This window comes from Tenrec ecaudatus, chromosome 5 (genome assembly GCF_050624435.1).
Source record: "Tenrec ecaudatus isolate mTenEca1 chromosome 5, mTenEca1.hap1, whole genome shotgun sequence".
Lineage (NCBI taxonomy): Eukaryota > Metazoa > Chordata > Mammalia > Afrosoricida > Tenrecidae > Tenrec > Tenrec ecaudatus.
In genome coordinates this window covers 173,980,101-174,000,578 of record NC_134534.1, presented here as the reverse complement: position 1 = coordinate 174,000,578, position 20,478 = coordinate 173,980,101, and the positions used below count along the sequence as shown (strand labels likewise).

General features: G+C 39.5%; 1 protein-coding gene across 8 annotated transcripts in view; it reads right to left on the bottom strand.

The window, feature by feature from the left end:
• Window positions 1–20,478, bottom strand: part of CUL2 (cullin 2) — a 59,035-nt gene that overhangs the window by 32,350 nt on the left and 6,207 nt on the right. For 3 of the 8 annotated variants that reach the window (XM_075550290.1, XM_075550296.1, XM_075550291.1), the window contains exons 2-5: window positions 19,927–20,086; window positions 9,075–9,215; window positions 5,329–5,431; window positions 4,444–4,538 (exon numbers count right to left, since the gene is read on the bottom strand). In XM_075550290.1, coding sequence (XP_075406405.1) covers window positions 4,444–4,538; window positions 5,329–5,431; window positions 9,075–9,193 — 317 coding nt within the window. In that variant the 5' untranslated portion in view covers window positions 9,194–9,215; window positions 19,927–20,086. Of the gene's footprint in view, window positions 1–4,443; window positions 4,539–5,328; window positions 5,432–9,074; window positions 9,216–18,651; window positions 18,674–19,419; window positions 19,439–19,926; window positions 20,087–20,478 lie in introns of those variants that run through there. The other 5 variants (XM_075550292.1, XM_075550293.1, XM_075550295.1 and 2 more) reach the window with 4 other exon arrangements.

The following is a 20,478-nucleotide window of genomic DNA, read 5'->3' as shown; positions in this document are numbered from 1 at the left end:
TTTTAGCTATGGAAACCCACAGGGGCAGTTCTACCTTGTTCTAGTAGGTTCACTGTGAGTCAGAATCAACTAGATGGCAGGGATTTGGTTTGGGTTTTTGATTATAAGGAATGAATTCCAAAACACTGATAACACCAAACGTTAGCCAGGGTGAAGAGCAACAGAAACGCTTCTTCATTGCTGGTGGGGGTGCAAACTGGGACAAAAACTTTGGAATACAGTCTGGCTGTTTCTTACAAAGCAAAACAGTTTCACTTTCTGATAAATCCATCAAATGTAACCACCTAAGTACAGATGTTTTTAATATTCTTCTTTCCAAAGCTGCTCCAAATTGAAAACAACCAAGTGAATGTATAAACAAGCTCTAGTGTATTCACACAACAAAATATAATTCAATGATGTAGTGATATGAACTAGACATGAAGGAACCTTAATGCAAGGTGCGCGAGCAAAGTACCCAGTCTGAAAAGCGCATATGGTTAATACCAATTGCATTTTACTCTGGCCAAGGCAAAACTGGAGACTGCAATTAAACTATGAGTGCTAGCTGCTAATGTATCAATATTGTGTTGTCCATTGTAATCGACGTACCATACTCCTGCAAGCAACAGGAGTAAGGAGGGAAAAGAGAAATATGAAAACTCTGTACGGTCTAATTAAAAAAAGACTAAAGTTAACATAGCTTTTCAGCAAAAAAAAGTAATCTCCCAGTATTAAATAGAATCAGGAGGTAAGAAAATGGTATAGATTCTGGCCAACAATAAGTAGTAAGTTACAGGCAAAGCTGAAAATTTTTAAATCCTTTTTTTATCTACCTGAGGAGAATTGCTGATTAAAAAAATGATTTCAATACTGTGACTCACTCTACCTAAGAATAATTAAGATAAACCTAAAGTTCTATAATAAAAATTCTTAATACGCTGAATGAATGCTGGGGGGAAGAGTGTACAATGGTGTCCAGGTCGTGAATATTCAACTTATAAGTACGTAGCTGTAGCTTGAAACCAAGCCCTGTAAAGTCATTTAGATTAAACAAAAAACTCTGGAACCGATCTCGGGGATCTATGTGCAACCTCCTCTCTGGGGGATGGGCAACAGGAAACTGGGTGAGAGGAGACGTCGGGCAGTGTAAGATAGGATAGAGTAATAATTTACAAGTTATTAAGGGTTCGTGAGGGAAGAGGGAGGGAACAGCAGAGAGGGAGGGAGAGGGAAAAAAAGGAAAATGAGCTGATTCCAGGAACCCAAGTGGAAGGCGAATTTTGAGAATGAGGGCAACGAATGTATAAGGGTGCTTTACTCAATTGATGTATGTATGGATTGTGATAAGAGTTATATGAGCCCCTAATAAAATGATTTATTAAAAGAAAAAAAAAAACTCTGTAAACTGCATCCCAAGAGCAATCAGCTGAAAGTCTTTGCTACAGACCACAGAAAGCTACTAAATGATTTTTAGACAATGATCAAATTAGCACTTTGGAAAAGATAACACACAAGTTTATTGACTAGAGTATACTGAAAAAATTCACAGACTAGGACTTTTATTATTACTAGTTAGGAGAGAAATGCTAAGTTTTGAAATATAATAGCAGTTTAAAAAGAAGATGAATTTGAGAGATGCCTGGAGGATTGGATTACTAGGGGATCAGATAGAGAGATCCCCAAGTTTAGGAGATGAGATTTCTGGTTTACATGTCTTGATATGCAGTACTATCATTAGCTAAATTTGGTAATACCTGGGGCAAGTGTTTAAGAAGTTTTAAAGTTCAGCTTTGAATATCCTTCTAGGAGAAAGAGACACTTCCATGGCTGCAGTTAAAGCAAACATCACTGAGACATCCCAAGAGAGGACATGCAGTCTGAGAAACAGGATGAGGCTAGAATCTATGTGACTAAAACAGTGTGTCTGGAATGAGACTACGATTGAATGATAAGCTTTGACATCATCTGGGATAAAGTTCTGCCTTTGTCTTTGTGATTTATTAGTTGAGTGACCCTGAACAGCCATTTAATCTTTCCAAGACTTGGCTTCCTGATCTGTAAAAATAGTGATACCACCTATCTCATACAGGTTTGTGGGCTCGTGTATGTATGTGCCTAATTGCAGATTTTTTGGTGGGGGGGAGGGTTACACAGAGAAAAGTAACATCAATATTCACCCCAAACTGTCTCAGCTAAAAATGGTCTCAAACTCTCTCACCACTTGTCTACTCAAAGGCCCACTTGTCCCGATAAGGTCAAAGCACGCATGCATGCGCTCTCACTCGTATCCTTAGAAACACCCTACAATTTAGCTAGGAGATTTTTTAAAAACTTCTATTTATGATTATCTCACCTGGGTGGATAAGGGAGAAATAGACCAAACTGAGTTGGGCTACTATTAACTACAAGTTCAGCGGTTCGAAACCGCCAGCTCTCTGAGGGAGAAAGATGGGGATTTCTACTACTGTAAAATATCTCGGAAACACGGGCCAGTTCTACACTGTCCTATAAGTCAGCTCTGAGTCAGAGTCCTCATGACTGCTGTTGAGTTTGATTTTGGAAATGTAAAGGCCTTTTAGAATGATTGGTTTACTCTTGCTATACACAGTATACCTGGGCACTCAATATTTGGAGACTAAACTTCTCCACAATGAGAAACTAAGGCTGGACCTATTTGTGAACTAAAGTATTATGCACCAGGCAAAACTACTACTTCTACCATAGGTCAAAACATATTTTTCAAAAAGGAACCAAGAGGACAAGGTGGTGTTTAATCCCAGTATTCCAAAATGAGGGACTATACATACTCGAGTAGTAGCTGACTCGAATATATAAGCCAAGGCACCTAATTTTACCACAAAAAAACTGGGAAAACTTACTGACTCGAATGTAAGCCTAGGGTGGGAAATGCAGCAGCTACTGGTAAATTTTGAAATAAAAATAGATACTAATAAAACTACATTAATTGAAGCATCAGTAGGTTAAATGTTTTTGAATATTTATTTCAGAGAAATAAAACCGTAAACTAGCTCTGTAAGTGGAAAAGAGGGTCAACAAAAACAATATGGTATCAACAATAAGTATACATGTGCTGCACTACTAGAGGCTACCTTACCACACATGTATGGGAAGTGCTAGCACAACACATGCAGTGACACAATGCAGCGTGAGTACTATAAGCCCGAACACAGGCTGCTCTGCGTCAGCATAGTCACCACTAGGTTCAGATAGGGTTAAAAGGAAAATAATAAAACATGGAGATTAAATACTGTAAATAAATGCCCTGTATATCCAGAGATATACCGGTACTTGTATTCAGCAATGCTCGGGCGGAGCTAACACTGTAAAGGCTCCGTCCATCGTTGGTCACAGCCTTGAGAAGAGAGGGAGGAGACAGGAGAAGAGAGGCGGCATGTTGGCATCTGACAAGGATGCGGTGCGCCCCAGGTACCAACACACAGAAGCGGGCAGGTTCTTGCCCAGTAAGGCGCAGACAACGCAGAGGCTGCCGGTGTGTAGGAAAGGAGAAGAGCAGTGATATTGCAGTCACCGCACCTCCCACAGAGGCTGCAGGCACTGCAGATGAGGGGAGACTGTACAACACCCAAATGCACCGGAGAACAGGTAAGTGGGACCCTCACTCAAGTCTAAGCCGAGGGGGGCTTTTTCAACATAAAAAAAAGTGCTTAAAAACTCAGCTTATGATGAGCACAGGCGGTACTTATTTCCATTAATGAAAAAGAACACTGCAGTGGCAGACTGGGTGGACAGGGTAAAGGCTGAGAAGCACTGGTGAATGAGGCAGAAACCAGTCCTTCCGAGAAAGGAAGACAGCTTACCAGACATTGGGTAGCTTGAATGAAGGCACTGGATAGCAGGAGCTAAGACCATGGGCATTATGAAACTGTTAGTAATTAAACAGGCCTAGAGGATGAGTTAAGGAAGTGTGTAAATCTTATTAATTTCCCAAGAGGAAAATTACTGACCTATGTATTTTTAAATTACTGAAAAGGAACATAAATACTGAAACTTATCAATTAAGAACATCTTGTATGAGATATGAGCTTAGATTTACTCACTATATGTATTAAGATCTAATCTTTTAACATCTAACATGCATGAAGAGACATCAATAAGTCCACGGAAAATTGAATTAAAAGGTAATAAGCTTTCTCCAGAAACTTTTGAGATATTTTCATCTTTAGTTATCAAACAATTTGAAAAACATAGAGCCATACCATTAAATACAGCTTTCCTTTTCACATAAAGGCTTTCCACATACTTACTACCCAGCTCCCATGTAAACAACGTGGCCTGACTATAGACCTTGCCCCAAAGTCCACAGAGAAGGGAATGTTTCAGTTCTATACATTTCAATGGTAAAAATAATGAATTATTCCTCTAGCTGTTGACTCCAAGCAATTATCATTTAAAATACCAAACACTGGAAGACATACTTACCTATATAAGCAGTCCATATAGTCTGCACCTTTGCTATATTCTTCCCAATACCTATGATACATAACAAGTACTTGTTCTTCAGACTCCAGAACCCTCTATATAAAGGGGGGAAATATTTTCACTTAGAAATCGCTAATTATTTTCATTTTTAAGCTATAAAATTTATCAAAACTTATGCTCTAAAATAATTTCAATAACAAGCACTATACATTATATTAACAATTTATATTCTAATTTAATTTCCTTCAATAACAAGGAAAGAGGTGAAGGAAAAAAATGAGTCTTTGAAATGAAAGTGAATAATCATCATAAAAAGCAGACATTCCCCATTCTGAGATTAGAAGATGAGACGTTAAGGTCCTATCCATGCAGTAGAATATTTTATCATGATCCGTTTAAAGTACAAGAATATTTCATTTTATTGCCTTGTACGAGTGCTTCCTCAAATTCATTTTTTTCTACAGTTGGCTACTTATATAATACTATATAATATATATGATTATATATAGATATCACTCTAACTTATGGAAATTAATACCTTTTCCACCTCCGACAAAATCAGTGGTATACAAATTGTGAGAATCAAGAACAAGAGAAAGCATGGTTCTACCGAACACAATCTAGGACACAGAGCCCCATTTTAAAGCAGAACAAACTTTGATTTGAATCACTGATACTTCTTTATTTACTACTTATGTACCAGTAGCAAAGGGTTTTACCACAGAGAACAACAGAATGTGGCTAACACACCTTCAATACATGTAATTTTTAAGAAGCAGTTTAAGGTACAGAGCAGTAAGTTGAGCTTGTTAAATTCAACATAAAAATAGTCAGTCAGGCAAATACCTATGCAACCACCAACATATTTACCACATCATTCCTTACCTTATGCAAATGACGTACGTGATTTTCCAAAAAAAATTTCGTTTCTGTATAAAGTCTTTCTCCAAGGGGTTCAGGGTAAGCCACACATAGCGCATAGATATCTCTAGTTATCTTGTTAAGGTCTTCACGTCATTGTGAATGTCCTAAAACCTGAGAAATGACTCAACCTCACTATTAGAAACTGTATTTCCTTTCACGTGTGTGCAGTTTAAGATATGGAATACTAGACCATGCTCACTTTTAAAGTGCACTCAGTTCAAATATTTATTGAGAATCTACAGTTTTACGATATGGTGAAGGCCATGTCAGAGGGGTTAAAACTTGTGGGGGAGCGGGGGTTCTAGGAAATCAATGTATCCAGCAATCTACACAATCAGATTTAGTTTAATAGACAAATGGACATAACCATGAGACTACAAAAGAGCATATAACATGAGAAGATGCAGCTATGTCTGAGCAGCTCTGAGACACAAAGCTTACTCACTTGGCATGTTGTCCTTTATTATCATTGGATTCAGGACATCCTAATCTACATGTCATTGTCCTTCAGCACTTATTCTACTAGATGAAACCATGTGAATAATAATAGTGGCATTAATCAAGTTTTGAGCACCAGGTAAGTCCTCATCAGGCAACACCAGTGGCTGATATGCTGTAGCAGAAAGGAGTCAACTAGGTGTCAGAGGAATGGCAGGAGGATTGGGTCAAAGCCGTTACTAGCCAATAATTTGGACTCATCTGGACTGGCCTCTCCTTGTCTAGATACAGACATGGAGCCCTGGTGGTGTACTAACTGCAAGGTCCCCAGTTTGAAACACTACCAGTGCTTTTTGGGAGAAAGACGGCTTTCTATTCCCATAAAGAGTTACCATCTCAAGGCCAAGGGAACAAGTGATCCAAAATCAGGGGCGAGGAGAGTGTAAGAGGCCTGGTAGGGCTTGATCAAGGGCAACGTAACAGAGAGAAATTACTGAAACCCAAATGAAGACTGAGCATGATAGTGGGATAAGAGGAAAGTAAAAGGACACAGAGGAAAGAACTAGGAGGCAAAGGACATTTATAAAGGTCTAAATAAGTGGCAAGGTCCCCAGGGAATGCTGAAAGTGGACTTTGGGGCCAGGGCGTGGTGCCCCAACAGACTGGACTGGAAAACGCTCCTAAGGGCCAGCAAACGATCCCTGAACTAACTACAAGCTTTTCTCTTGTGAAAAAAATTAAAATAAATAAAGGTCTAAATAAAGGTAGGTACATACGTACATATATTTATATATAATGATGGGGAAATAGATCAATGTGTATATATTTATAGGTTTAGTATTAAGGTTGCAGATGGACATTGGGCCTTCACTCAAGTATTCCCTCAATGCAAGAACACTTTGTTCTATTAAACTGGCATTTCTTTTTTTTTTTAAACTGGCATTTCAAAAAAATAAATAAATAGGCATTCCATGATGCTCACCTTCCCCACACAATCGCTGAAGACAAATGTGTGCATAAGCAAATGTGGTGAAGAAAGCTGATAGAGCCCAGCTATCAAAAGATAAAGCATCTGGGATCTTACAGGCTTGAAGGTAAACAAGCGGCCATCTAGCTCAGAAGCAACAAAGCCCACATGGAATCACACCAGTCTGTGTGATCACAAGGTGTCTAAGGGATCAGTTATAAAGCATCAAAGAACAAAAATTCACATCATTGTGAATGAGGGGGAGTACAGAGTAGGGACCCAAAACCCATCTGTAGGCAACTGGACATCCCCTTACAGAAGGGTTGTGGGGAGGAGATGAGCAAGTCAAGGTGCAGTGTAGCAATGATGAAACATACAACTTTCCTCTAGTTCTTAAATACTTCCTCCTCCCCCCCGACCCCCACTATCATGATCCCAATTCTACCTTACAAATCCAGGTAGACCAGAGGATGTACACTGATACAGATAGGAACTGGAAATACAGGGAATCCAGGACAGATGAACCCTTTGGGACCAGTGGTGAGAGTGCCAATACCAGGAGGGTGGGGGAGGATGGGGTAAAAGGGGGGGAACTGATTACAAGGATCTACATATAACCCCTCCCTAGGAGACGGATAACAGAAAAGTGGGTAAAGGGAGCCATCAGACAGTGTAAGACATGACAAAATAATAATTTATAAATTTTCAAGGGTTCATGGGGGGAGGCAGAGAAGAGGGGAATAAATGAGGAGTTGATACCAAGGGCTCAAGTAGAAAGCAAATGTTTTGAAAATGATGAAGGCAACAAACGGACAAATGTGCTTGACACAAAGGATGGATATATGGATTGTGATGAGTTATATGAGCCCCCAATAAAATAATTTTTTTAAAGAGTTATAATCTCAGTAACTCAGCAGGGTCAGTTCTAATCTGTCCTACATGGTCACTATGAGTCAGAATTCACTCAATGACAGCAAGTTTTGTTTCTGGTTTAAGATAACAAATCCTCTCCTGATATCTCTAGAGTCTTTAAGACCTAAAAAAAACTTCATAAGCACTTTGTAACTATAAGTCTCTAATCAAATGGATAAAGTACACTAAAAGTAATAAGTCTAGCCTAGCTAGAGATGAGGATGTACCCTAAAAATATGGTTATGTAATCCAAGCACCAGGAGCACTCAATTAGAAAATGCCATAAAACATATGCTTAAAATGTATGGCATAAAACACATGCAGAAAATGCTTAAAATATAAAAAGATGTAGGTTCTGCCTCCATTTTACTCCCCCGACAGTGTATATATTCTTTTTTTTTAAGTGTATATATTCTATAGGCCTTATTTGTACACAACGGCCAGAGACAATGGTTTTGTATTATCTCAGAAAGAACAAAGGGTCTATATTGGAAAGAGGAAAACTAAGAGAAAGATTATGAACATAAGTATTTTTCATATGAAATTAGCTTTTAAGGGCTAAAAAAATATCATGTGGGCAAACCTGTGAGTATACCTAATGATGATAACTTTCTAAATTTACCAGGGCTCTCAAATGTCTATGATGAGGTTAGGAAAGCATTGCACAATTTTCACTCACAGTGAATAAAATTCTCTTACCAGTTTGTTCCCTTTATAGTTAGTGTAAAATCCAAAGCGCTAACCCGAAGAGCCCCTATGACCTGGCTTCTGGCTACCTTTCTGGCCTCATTTGTGACCACCTCCTTGGTTCACTGCACATCATCCATACTGGCTTACTTGTCATTCCTCAGATCTGCCAAGCACAGTGTCATCCGTGCTTGGCATAGATGTATGCCTTCCTCCTTCACCCGATCCCAGGCTCTGCTGCAGGATCACCTTCCTCAGCAAAACAGGACTTGCTTGCTTGCCCTCTCTACAGGTGGCGCACACATGCACACACACACCCAAACATTCTCCATGCCCCTACCTCAATCATTTTTCTCTACAGTATTCATCAACAGCTAATGATCCTATTCAATTAGACGTGCTGACAGCAAATACATACAGGGTTTTTTTAAATCCACTTATTGGCTTTTTCCTTCACTAAAAGGAAGGGAAGTGTTTGTTTACATTTGCATTCCCAATGCCTAAAATGGTGCATAGACTAAGTGCTCAAAAAAAAAAAAAGGTCATAAAAGTTTGCTGATTTCCAAAACCTTACAAATGTGAACATTACATTTGAAAATAATTACACTAGAAATTTCTTCTGTTTATATAACCGTAACTTGATGTCACTTTGCAACAAGTTTATAAATTCCAGAACATTTGTGGTAATTCATTTAAAGGATACGAGAAGCGATCATTCCACGTTGCTCTTTCGACATATTCCAACATGACAACAGCTTTGATTGTCGTTAAAAGTTTGTTCCATGTTTCATCAAAATCTACAACTCTTGGCTTCAAAGACATTGTGCAAGTTTAGTGTTGAAATCTGTTAATTAAAAACAAATAATGTTAGCATGTATTCTACAAGATTAGATTTTTTTAAAGCACCACATAATTAATAGCAGATCTGTGAAAAAGGATTGAACCTAATAAACACCTTTATATGACTCTCCAGACAAGAAATTCTGTACAATATGTACATTCACTAGAAACTTCTGCGAAATGAAAAGCTCTTAATACAAACTATTTAGGTTCACACATGTTGTTCTAAAGAGTTCCGTCTAAGAGCAGGAAGGTGAAATACAGGTAACCATAAAGCCAACTCATATCAGGAGAAATATGAGCTATCCAATAAGGCTCTGAGCCCCCAAACCTTGTATTTAACACTTTTTAATCTGGGTCATGGACTGGGAGTGGCGGAAGGCAGTAGGAAGCAACCACCACTCGCTATAAGAAGATTCAAGAATAGGAAAGCGCTTCTTGGAGTACTGGTTTGGAAAATGATTAAGAAGGAAAAGTTACACTTGTATTCTAACAAGCAGGGATGAAAGCAAAAATCACATAATCGTAGACTAGAAAGAAGGGCTAAAAGATCTCACAGGGCTAGAACAGATGTCTTTGAACGTCTCACGGTTATCCAGTCCCACAATTCCCTTACTAACAGCATCGTTCCAGCCGGGAGCCCTGTCTCAGGTGAGTTCACAGGTGAGCCACCAAGGCTCCTTTTGCCTAATAGGCAAACTGCTTTCTTGGTAGCTGTTTCTGACACAAAATGGCTTCAGGGCTAGAAACTTGGCTCAAAGTAGATTCTAAATCCTTCTCAAATCACACCAGAGCAGAGTTACAAGAGAAAGTTTTAAGTTAAACTGCACAACGGAACAGGGATTCTGACATATATTTTAATATCTTCCCCAAAGTCTTCCCTTAGTACTAGAACTTTGAAACATCAAACAAGAATACAGAATATGCTAACAAAGATGAAACATCCTTCCTCCTGTCACTCACCTTGGGGGAGAAGGTTGGAAGAAAGGGACAGAAGATGTAGGACAAAGAGAGAAGGAAGCAGGAAAGAGCCGAGTAACCGGGCCCTAGTTACCATCGGCTGGAGAAAGGTCTGGGCCTTTTCTCTTTCCATCCCAAGAAATCAAGAACAGATTCCAAAGAATGAAAAGAAAAGTCAAACACACACCTAGAAGAGGGTTGGCCCCTGTAGTACAGTGAGTGAAGTATTTAACATGCCCTTTTAGCGAGATTCTTTGTAACTCCCACCACATGACTACATGAGACCGTGCAGATAAAGAATACAGATATCTAATGAAAGGATTGGTGAGTTTAAAACAAACCCTATCCAAAGCAGAAAAAAAGGGAACTACGCAATTGTACAACACTGCTTGATGTGATTAAACTATGGCATGCTATATGTAAGCCTCATCTTTCTCCCATGGAGCGGCTAGTGGATTTGAACTGCTAACCTATGGCAGCAACCCAACACTAACCCAAACCACCACCAGAGTTCCTTAATCCAGGAGACTCACTCATTCACAACCATCAAGTCAACCGCTGGCCTTGCAGTTGGTCGCCCACTAAGTCACTAGCCTCCTCCATGCAGGAGATGGAAGGCTGTCAATCAGAGACTGGGTGGAGAGAAGGCAGCAGCAGAGACAAACAACAGTATCTACCAAGAGGCTGGATGTTACAGCTTTCCCTTTCGGCAGAGCCCCACTTGTGGAGTGGGGAACACTTCAGAAACTTATCAGGAGAGTTTAGAGGATGGCAAGGGCGCATCTGGGCGAGAGGCTGAAAACCAAAGAGACAGGTATGTAGGCACATCCGAGAATAGGTGTTCTTTATCAGAAGAACTGTATCTTGAGCATTTCTGATCTCTAATTGTAATCTGTAACTTCCCTGTTGTGTTAGGGACCCTCGAAAACACTGCCTGGTCCTGCACCATCTTCACAATTGTTCCTCTGCCTGAGCCCATTGTGGTAGCCACTGTGTCAGTCCGTCTTGTCAAGAGTCTTACTCTTTCTTGTTTTCCCGCTGCTTTTCCAAGAATGATATCCTTTCGCCAGAGACTGGTCGCTCCAGGCATGCCTAACGTAAGTGAGGTGAGATCTTACTACTTGTGACTCTAAGGCGCGTTATGGCTGTACTTTTTCCAGGACAAATGTCCTTCTTTGGGCAGTCTGTGGTACTTGCAATACTGCTGGCTAGCACCATAATCCACACACGCACATTCTTCTTCAGTCTTCCTGTCTCAGAGTCCCCAACAAACCCTATCATTGTCACTGTAGTCTGGGAGTTCTGGGTACCCACTGCGATAAAATTTCAAACCCAGAAGCAGAGTGACTTGGGAGGGGGGCAGGGAGGGGAGAAGTTGGAAGCAGAATTGGTTAAGATAGAAGGGTGGAGATATGTCTGACCTCAGACAAATAGGAATCAACCTGGGGCCTCTGTTGAGTTGAATTCTAATTCCCCTTGTACAGCGGGAGGTGGCCAGCCATGTCACTCAATGCACTTTTGTAGTCCTACTGAAGCAATGCTTTCGTTTTTCTCAGTACATCAAGGGTCTATGTACTGTAAAGAGAAGCCACCAGCTTCTCGATCTCTAAATCTAAAGTTAACAGCTTTGAGGAAGCAGTGATCAGACGGGTGGCATTTTTAGTCAAAGACCACCGGCAAAAACTGGAAACAGGAAGGAAGCGGATTAAGTGGTGGTAGATTTGAGTACTACACTTGCTCTAAGCCAAAAGGCCGAGAAGCGATTAGGTAGATTTGAGTACTGCTCAGTAAACCGTCACCTAATTCACAATAAAGCAGTTTAGTGACTGCATGTATGTATGTATAAGGATTTGAAAATAAAAAAGTTGACATGTCAGTCTTGTACTGAGCGCTGTTTGCTGTTTCCCACAATAGACAGCATCGGGTGGAGGCTCGTTGGTACCATGGCGCACAGAGCTGCCATCACCTTACCTAGACCTGCGTTCGTCTCCAGTTCCCTCTCCCCATGGGCTCCTTGCTCTGGCATTAAAGTAAGTTCTCTTTGCTCAAAGTTCGTGGGCATACTAGACTGCTCCACATAGCCTGCCTTGTCCTTAATTATTTTCTCTAATTAAAATGTTTCTCTTTTCATTACTTCAGTTCTACTCCCCATTTACCAAACTACCCAACTATAAACCTTCATCTGGGAATATATGCTTTTTATGCAAACTGAGTAATATTCCCTAACCCAAGCATAACTGAGAATTTGACAATTCTACTAAAGTAGTGGTTCTCAACCTTCCTAATGCCGCGACCCTTTCAGACAGTTCCTCGTGTTGTTGTGACCCCAACCATAAAATTAATTTCGTTGCTACTTCATAACTTTAATTTTGCTACTGTTATGAATTGGGTGACCCCTGTGAAAGGGCCATTCCAAACCCCCAAAGAGGTCAAGACCCACAGGTTGAGAACTGCTGTACGAGAGCATTTAGCTACCCTAAATTATAATTATCTGGATATCTCTTAAAGGAAGGGCTTCACTTTTTTTCTTAACAGTATTCAAAAATTTGACAACTTTCCCTTTCCATTACTTTTTTCCCTATAATAAAAGCAGGCCTATATTATACACCAAAACTAAAACCACTGTCATCAAGTCAAATCTGTCTCTTGACAACCGTACAGGACAGGGAAGAGCTGCCCCTGGGGGTTTCAGAGACTGTAACCTTCTACAGGAGCAGGAAGCCTCACCTTTCTCCTGGGGTGCAGTTGCAGGCTTTGACGCACTCCCTATATTATAGACGACGCTTACAAATTCTCTACTGGATGCTCAGACTGGCCTTTAGCGGGTTCAGTTTGGACAGGCTCAGCAGTCACAGGTATCTAGAACGGAATCGCTGTCTACGATAGAGTAGATATTTGCACAGTTGGGACAGACGCTCAGAAGGGTGAAAAATCAGGCAGAAAAATAATTGTGACAGAAAGTATGCTGATAAATCTATTAAACTCCCTGCTTGCCCAACTGAAAATTTAATACAGCTGGTAAATTTAAGTCCCTTCATTTCACTGAAGCTGCATAAAAAATATATTAGTCAATTTAAGGATAAATTGACAACAAGATCTAAAGGAAATAGGGCAAAAACACAGTGCAGAGAGATAAATGCAGAATCAAATTAAGAGACTTAAAAATGCAGTCATCAAACATCAGGTATAGACTTGATCTGCACCCAGATTAGAACAAATTATTTTAAATAATACTCAGGACCCTACTTGAAATTGAATAATGATGGGATATGATGTCCTTAGGAAATTACTAATTTTTATAATATTAATTATAAAATCAAAGTATTGCATTTATTAAGGGAGCATCAAAAGTAAGGGAGCAAAAATAATTAAAATAAATAAAAATTTAAATTTAAAAAAGAGAGCTTCAAAAATTTCATTAAAAAATTTAAAAATATGATAGAGGAGAGTGGGGAGGGAGGGGGAAAAAAAAAGAGGACCTGATGCAAAAGGCTTAAGTGGAGAGCAAATGCTTTGAAAATGATGAGGGCAAAGAATGTACAGATGTGCTTTATACAATTGATGTATATATGTGTATGGATTGTGATAAGAGTTGTATGAGCCCCTAATAAAATGATTAAAAAAATTTTTTTTTAATTTTATTCTCAAGTAAAAAAAAAAGAAGAAAAGAAAATGATTAGGACAAAGAATGTACAGATGTGCTTTATACAATTGATGTATGTACATGTATGGATTGTGATAAGAGTTGTATGAGTACATAATAAAAGGTTAAAATAAATAAGTAAATATAAAAACATTAAAAAATAAAAACATTTAAGGCCCTTTGCATTATATATTTTTTAATTCCCAAAATATTTACAACTGAAATAATCTTCAAAATTAAATTAAATCAAATCAAAATTAAAGAGCTTCTACTTGGTCTATATCCTAGAGAAATAAGAGGTGAGACATGAATATATATATACACACAATTTGGAAACAACATAAATGCCCATCAATGGAAGAATGGAGAAACATTAAATGGTATATTTAATGATACTATGCAACATTAAAGAATAATAATGTGTCAGGAGAGAGAGCAGGTACTATTGTCTTGTTCCCAACTTCAAGAGGAAAAGCCCTCAAACTTTCTCCATTAAGTATAATACTGATGAATGGCTTTTCATATAAGATCTTGATCATATGAAGTAATTTCTCTTTTATTCCTATTTGTGTGAGTGCTTTCATCAGAAAAGGGTGTTGGATTTTATAAAATGCTCTTTTGGTGTCCGCAGCAATGGTCATGTGGTATTTTTCCTTTGTTTAATTGCTGTGGGGTATTATACTGATTGTTTTTCTAACGTTGAGGCCCTGTATTCCCATAATCACTCTCCCTCGGTCATAGTATATGACTTGTAATATGCCAGTGGATTCTGATTGTTGGTGCTTTGCATCTAACCTTATAAGGGATGTTGACCTGCAGTGTAGGTTTTTTTTGCTGGGTCTTTGGTTTTGGCTCTTTTAATTTCATTTTTATTTGGAGATTCTTTTTTTTTTTGTTTTGTTTTTTTTTTTTTTTTTGGAGATTCTTAAAAATATAAATCTTAAACTACCTTTATATGTATGTGTATTAATATGTGCAACTAACTGTATAGATGACCAAATTAACTAATTACATTTAATGAATCTTATCAGTATTTTAATTAAAAGACATTGAATTTGCCATCTTAATAAACTGGCTGCTCTCTTTTTAAAAAAACTAAAGCGCTTGCTCACGAATTGATAACTGCTGAGGCCGTATGACAAGTACATAGGTAGAGGGCTATCATATTCTTTTATTATGTAATTTTCCAGATTGAGAATTGTAAAAAGAAATAAATCATTAACATTGATATTTTCAGATAGCAAGGAAAATAAAGTACATAAGAGAAACCAGAAAGGGAAACCCTTTTTACAAGAAAATATTAATCCAAGCTATAGCATTAAATTAATAAGAATCTTATAAAATAAAAATAATCCTAGAAGTGAAAAACATGGGTTTTCAGATTCAAAGGACCTACTGAAGACCAAGCATACTGGATTATTAAAAGTCAGTACCAAGGCACTTTTTAAATGACAGTTAGAACAATGGAAATAAGAGGCCCCCAAACTTGCAGAAAATACAAACAGGGCACACCACACTCCATGAACCCTTTTATCCTATAAGTACTAGAAGTTGGAAGATAATACAAAGCAATGCTTCCAAATTTCTCAGTAAGACTAACCACCTAGAATTGTGTCAAGGGAAATTATCAATGATGTATGAGACCAGAATGCAGTAAGCGCAAATAACTTACTTCTTTTGCATCCTTTTTTCAAAGAACTCTACTGTAAGATAGTTAGATAGATAGATAGATAGATAGATAGATAGATAGATAGATAGATAGATAGATAGATAGGTATGAAGTGGTTTATTGTGCCAACCTGGCTGACAAACACATGCGGGGTTAATTGAAGGACTGAGAGATAAATGGATTGGTGAGCCTCGCCTTTCTAGCTCTCGGGTTTCTTGCTTTGTGATGGTTAGACCAGGGTGCAGCTGCCTCTAACCAGTTCTCTGCTTCAGCTGGCAAGGCTCACTTCCTGCAAGACATACCCAAGGTGAAGCCGCATGGACCTACCAGATGCAGCCCTGGGTGCTGGAGCAGCTATGTGGATACAGATGCTTACACACACACTGATTTCGCTTTCCTCCTGCAGTCGGTGTCATAGTGTGTGTTTTGAGAGATGGAGGAGGGCTTTGTGGATTGGTGTCCGACATATGGGTTAATGTTGGACTTGTGGGCTTGAGCAGCACTGGGTTGGGATGTTTTCTTGATGTACACTTAAACTTTATATAAAACTCTCTCTTATACATGAGTTTCTGTGGATTTGTTTCTCTAAAGTACTTAAACTAACACATTATGGTACTGAGAGTGGGAATAGATAGATGAAACCCCTCAATTACCATTAATTCTGATTCATGGTTGAGGTTACAGGGCAGGACAGAACCACCACTGAGGGTTTCCAAGACCATGTAAACTCTTTATGGGAGTAGAAAACCTTGTCCTTCTCTGGGGGCACAGAGGGTGGTTGTGAACTGTAACTCTGAGTTAGCAGCCCGAGGTGTGGCCACTACACTACCAGGGAGGGAATGAAATCAACCAAGAAAGTCTACGAATCCAGCAAACGGGGTACAGGAGAGCAGGAAGTTATTCTTAAGACAGCAGCTATATATACAGATTATAACACAACCTGTTCAGACAGACACAGTAGAGCAAAGAGCACCATGAGTGATTTCCCAAAGAAAGGGGTGGAGTAAGGAGAGACTAATTGCCCAAGACAGCAGTTCTCAACCTGTGGGTCGCAACCCTTTGGGAGTCGAACAACCCTTTCACAGGGGTCGCCCAATTCATAATAGTAGCCAAATTACAGTTATGAAGTAGCAACAAAAATAATTTTAAGGCTGGGGGTCATCACACATGAGGAACTGTATTAAAGGTTGCACATTAGGAAGGCTGAGAACCTCTGGACTAAGAGATTAGCAAATAAAAGAACTGTAAACATTTGAGGCTTTGGAGGGCTATTTAGTCTCTGTTTCAACTATTCATCTCAACCACTGTTAGCACAAAAGCAGCTATTCACAATATGTTTTAAAAAATAGCCTGGTTAGATTACAATAAACTTTTATTTTCAAAAATAGGCAAAAGACAGGGTTTGGCCAGTTAGGCTAGTCCTCACAGGGATACTAACTTCCCGGTCAGCAGCTCAAACCACCAGCCACTCAAGGAGAGAAAAATGAGGCTTTCTACAATCCCATAAAGTGTTAGAGTCTCTGGAACTCACAAGAGCAGTCTACCCTGTCCTATAGGGTGCCTGTGAGTCAGGGTCAACTTCATAACAGTCATCTTGCTTTTCATCTTTGGTATGCTAGACCAAAGAGAGGAGCCCTGGCAGTGCATAGTCAGCAGTTCAAAACCACCGGCAGATCTGAGGCAGATCTGAGAGAGAACGGCTGGGCTTTCTACTCCGGTAAACAGTTACAGTCTGGGGAACCCACAGGGCTCAATGAGTCAGCACTGACTCCATGGCAGTGGGTCCTAAAGAGATCCAATGGTACTGTCCTATGGTGCCAAGGTCAACGTTTCAAACCCACCAGCCACTCTGTAGAAGAAAGACTTACAGCCTCGGATCTCCTTGATAACTATTCAGTGGTCTAAGTTAAGTTACATCCTAAATACACAAAGCAAGGAAATATTTAAGACTCAGCTGTAATACCTACTTTCCATTTCCAAAGGCAGACCCAAAAACTAATCGGCTATTTCATATCTAACTAGCTCAATGACTGCTCTGTCATTGGTGCACACTAAAATGCGACCATCCTTTCAGAGTAAAACAAACTATAAGAATGGACCTAAACACTTAAATCATGCTCTAAGTGGATATCTTTGTTATCTGGAGGTTCCAGTTTTAATGGTTGTTATTGCAATAAGATCTGAACTACAGATCTTAGCCATGAACCAAATCCTTGAAGGAATAAGTCACCAGATCTAGTAGTTCAAGATTACAGATTAAAGAGACACTAAAGTCAACTGTCTTAACAAGAGTCTACAAAGACAATGTTTTACATTCTACTTTGGTGAATAGCAACCTTGGTCTGAAAAGATAGAGGACCATCCAAGATTCATCTATCACTCTTCCCATCTGGAGCAACAAAGAGTGAAGAAAACCAAAGACCCAAGAAAGCAATTAGTCAAAGGGATTAAAAGATCACATGAACTTCACCCTCCATGACCCAGAGATCAGAACAAGATGGTACCCTGCTACCTTAGTTGACCACTCAGAAAGGGATCATAATAGGATATCTTGGATAGTGTGGGTGTAAAACATGGAACATAAACAAGAAACATAAAAAAGACCAGATATACTGGTGTGGTGGCTACATAATTTCATATCAACTTGATAAACAGAATGAAGAGTGGAGTCTAGCCTGGCAGTCAGGTCACAGCCTCTCTTCCTCCCTTGAGGCAGGACACACACTCTCTCTGCTTCTTCTTTGTCGACAAGTCACATGGAGCCAAAGCCCTGGAGATGCTTCTAGATCCACTAAACTTTCCACACACTGGCCTGTGATCTTCCTATATTCGGCATCATTGCATGTGTTGCGTAAGTCTGAAGAGGAAGTTATAGACTAGTATCGAACCTATGAGCCAATATCAGACTTATGGACTTGATCTGGACTGGGCTGGGATGGTTTCTTCATGTACAATTACTCTTGGGTTATAAAGCTCTTTCTTATACATACATGCGTGTCTCTGGATTTGTTTCTCCTGTCAACTCAGCCTAACACAACTGGTCTTTTAAAAAAGTTGGTAATATGGAAATTATTGAACAAAATCATTAATGTTGCACGCACACAAAAAAAGAAATGTAGAATTGAGGCTATGGTCCTTGACACCAATCAATTCTGGAAGTGAACTCACCCTGTCATCACAGAGGTTACACACTTGGCCGTTAACCGCTGTCAGCAGTTCAAAACCACAAGCTGCGCCTTGGGAGCAAGACAGGGCTTTCTATTCCTGTAATGCGTTACAGTCTCAGATCCTCAAAGGGTCAGCTCTACCTAGTCCGAAAGAGTTACAAATCGGGGTCAACTCAATGACAGGGAGTAAAGGATGGTTCAACTTTGGGCCAAAGAAAGTTACCATCAACAACAAAGAGGTACAAACTCATTAGAGCAATCAAGCATCAGCTATCAAAATGGCAGCATGTGCCCAAGGTTGAAGCTCAGCAAAGACAGAAAGGACAAAGAAAAGCGGTAAACACAGAGAAGTGAGTGGGAAGACTGTTGTTACATTGTGGCGAGAGATTTCAATCCATACCACAAAACTAACTGTGCATGAATTGTTTCAATGTTTATTTGCTCTATAAACGTTCACTCAAATCACAAGCAGAAGAATTAAATTTTTAAAGTATTCCACAAATAAGACACTCAGAATAAGTGAAGCACTACTTAAAAAGAAGAAAAAAGTAGGAAGCCTCTCATTTCCGGACCTCAAAGTCCACTAGAAAGTCCAACAGCCTTGCACCAGCACAAGGATGGATAGAGACCAAAAGAACAAACCAGCAAACCCAAAAAGAAATCCATTTACTTAGAGACAACTGATTTTTGACAAAGGGTCAAAATACACTAAAATCGGTATTGGCAAAATTGGATTTCCATTTGGAGAAGAATAAAATAGGACCCATACCTCACTCCATATACAGAGGGCATGGTCAGACAGTTCCCCAAAGACATCCAGGCAGGCAGCCAACAAACTTAAGAAGAAATGCCATCTGGGAGATGCAAATCAAAGCAGTGAGATAACGCCTCACCCCAGCATTGATAGCAAAGTTTTATTTTTAAAAAAAGGAACATTGAAGAGGGTAGGGAGAGATCAGAACCCTCATACACTGCTGGTGGGACTTAAAACTATGTAACTACCATGCAAGTGGTATAGCACTTCCTCAAACAATTGTTAGGTTCCATGCAATCGGTTCCAACCCATAGCGACCCAATGCACAACAGAGTACAGTACCACCCGGTCCTGAAGCATCCCACAATTGTTCCTATGCTTGAGCCCACTATTGCAGCCGCTCTGTCAATCCATCTCCTTAAGGGCCTTCCTCTTTCGCTGTCCCTCTATTTTACCAAGCAAGGACTGGTCTCTACCGATAGCATGACCAAAGTATGCAAGATAAAGTCTTGCCATACTTGCCTTTAAGGAGCACTCTGGCCGTACTTCTTCCAAAACAGATCGGTTTGTCCTTTTAGCAGTCCATGGTACTTTCAATATTCTTCTCCAGCACAATTCAAATGGTTTATTCTTCTTTGGTCTTCCTTATTCAGTGTCCAACTTTCACAAGCATAAGAGGCAACTGACAATACCATAGCTTGGGTCAGAGGCATGTTAGTCCTCAAAGTAACATCTTTACTTTTCAATACTCTAAAGCGGTCGTGTACAGATTTACCCAATACAACTCATCTTTTAAACTCTTGACAACTTGGGAATAGAAATACCACAAGCCCCAGCAATCCATTAACTCGGTGTATATATATGTATGTACATACATATATACCCCTAAAGAATTAATAACTAGCATGAATAAATGCATAGTCACAGTCATCACAGCAGTGGTCACAATAGGAGAAAGCTGGAAACAACCTGAGGGAAGAATGGACACATAAACTTGCCACACACATAACAGAATAGTACTTGACTCAAGAACCAGCATGGCCCAGTGGGTCACATGTTCGGCAGCTAACTGTA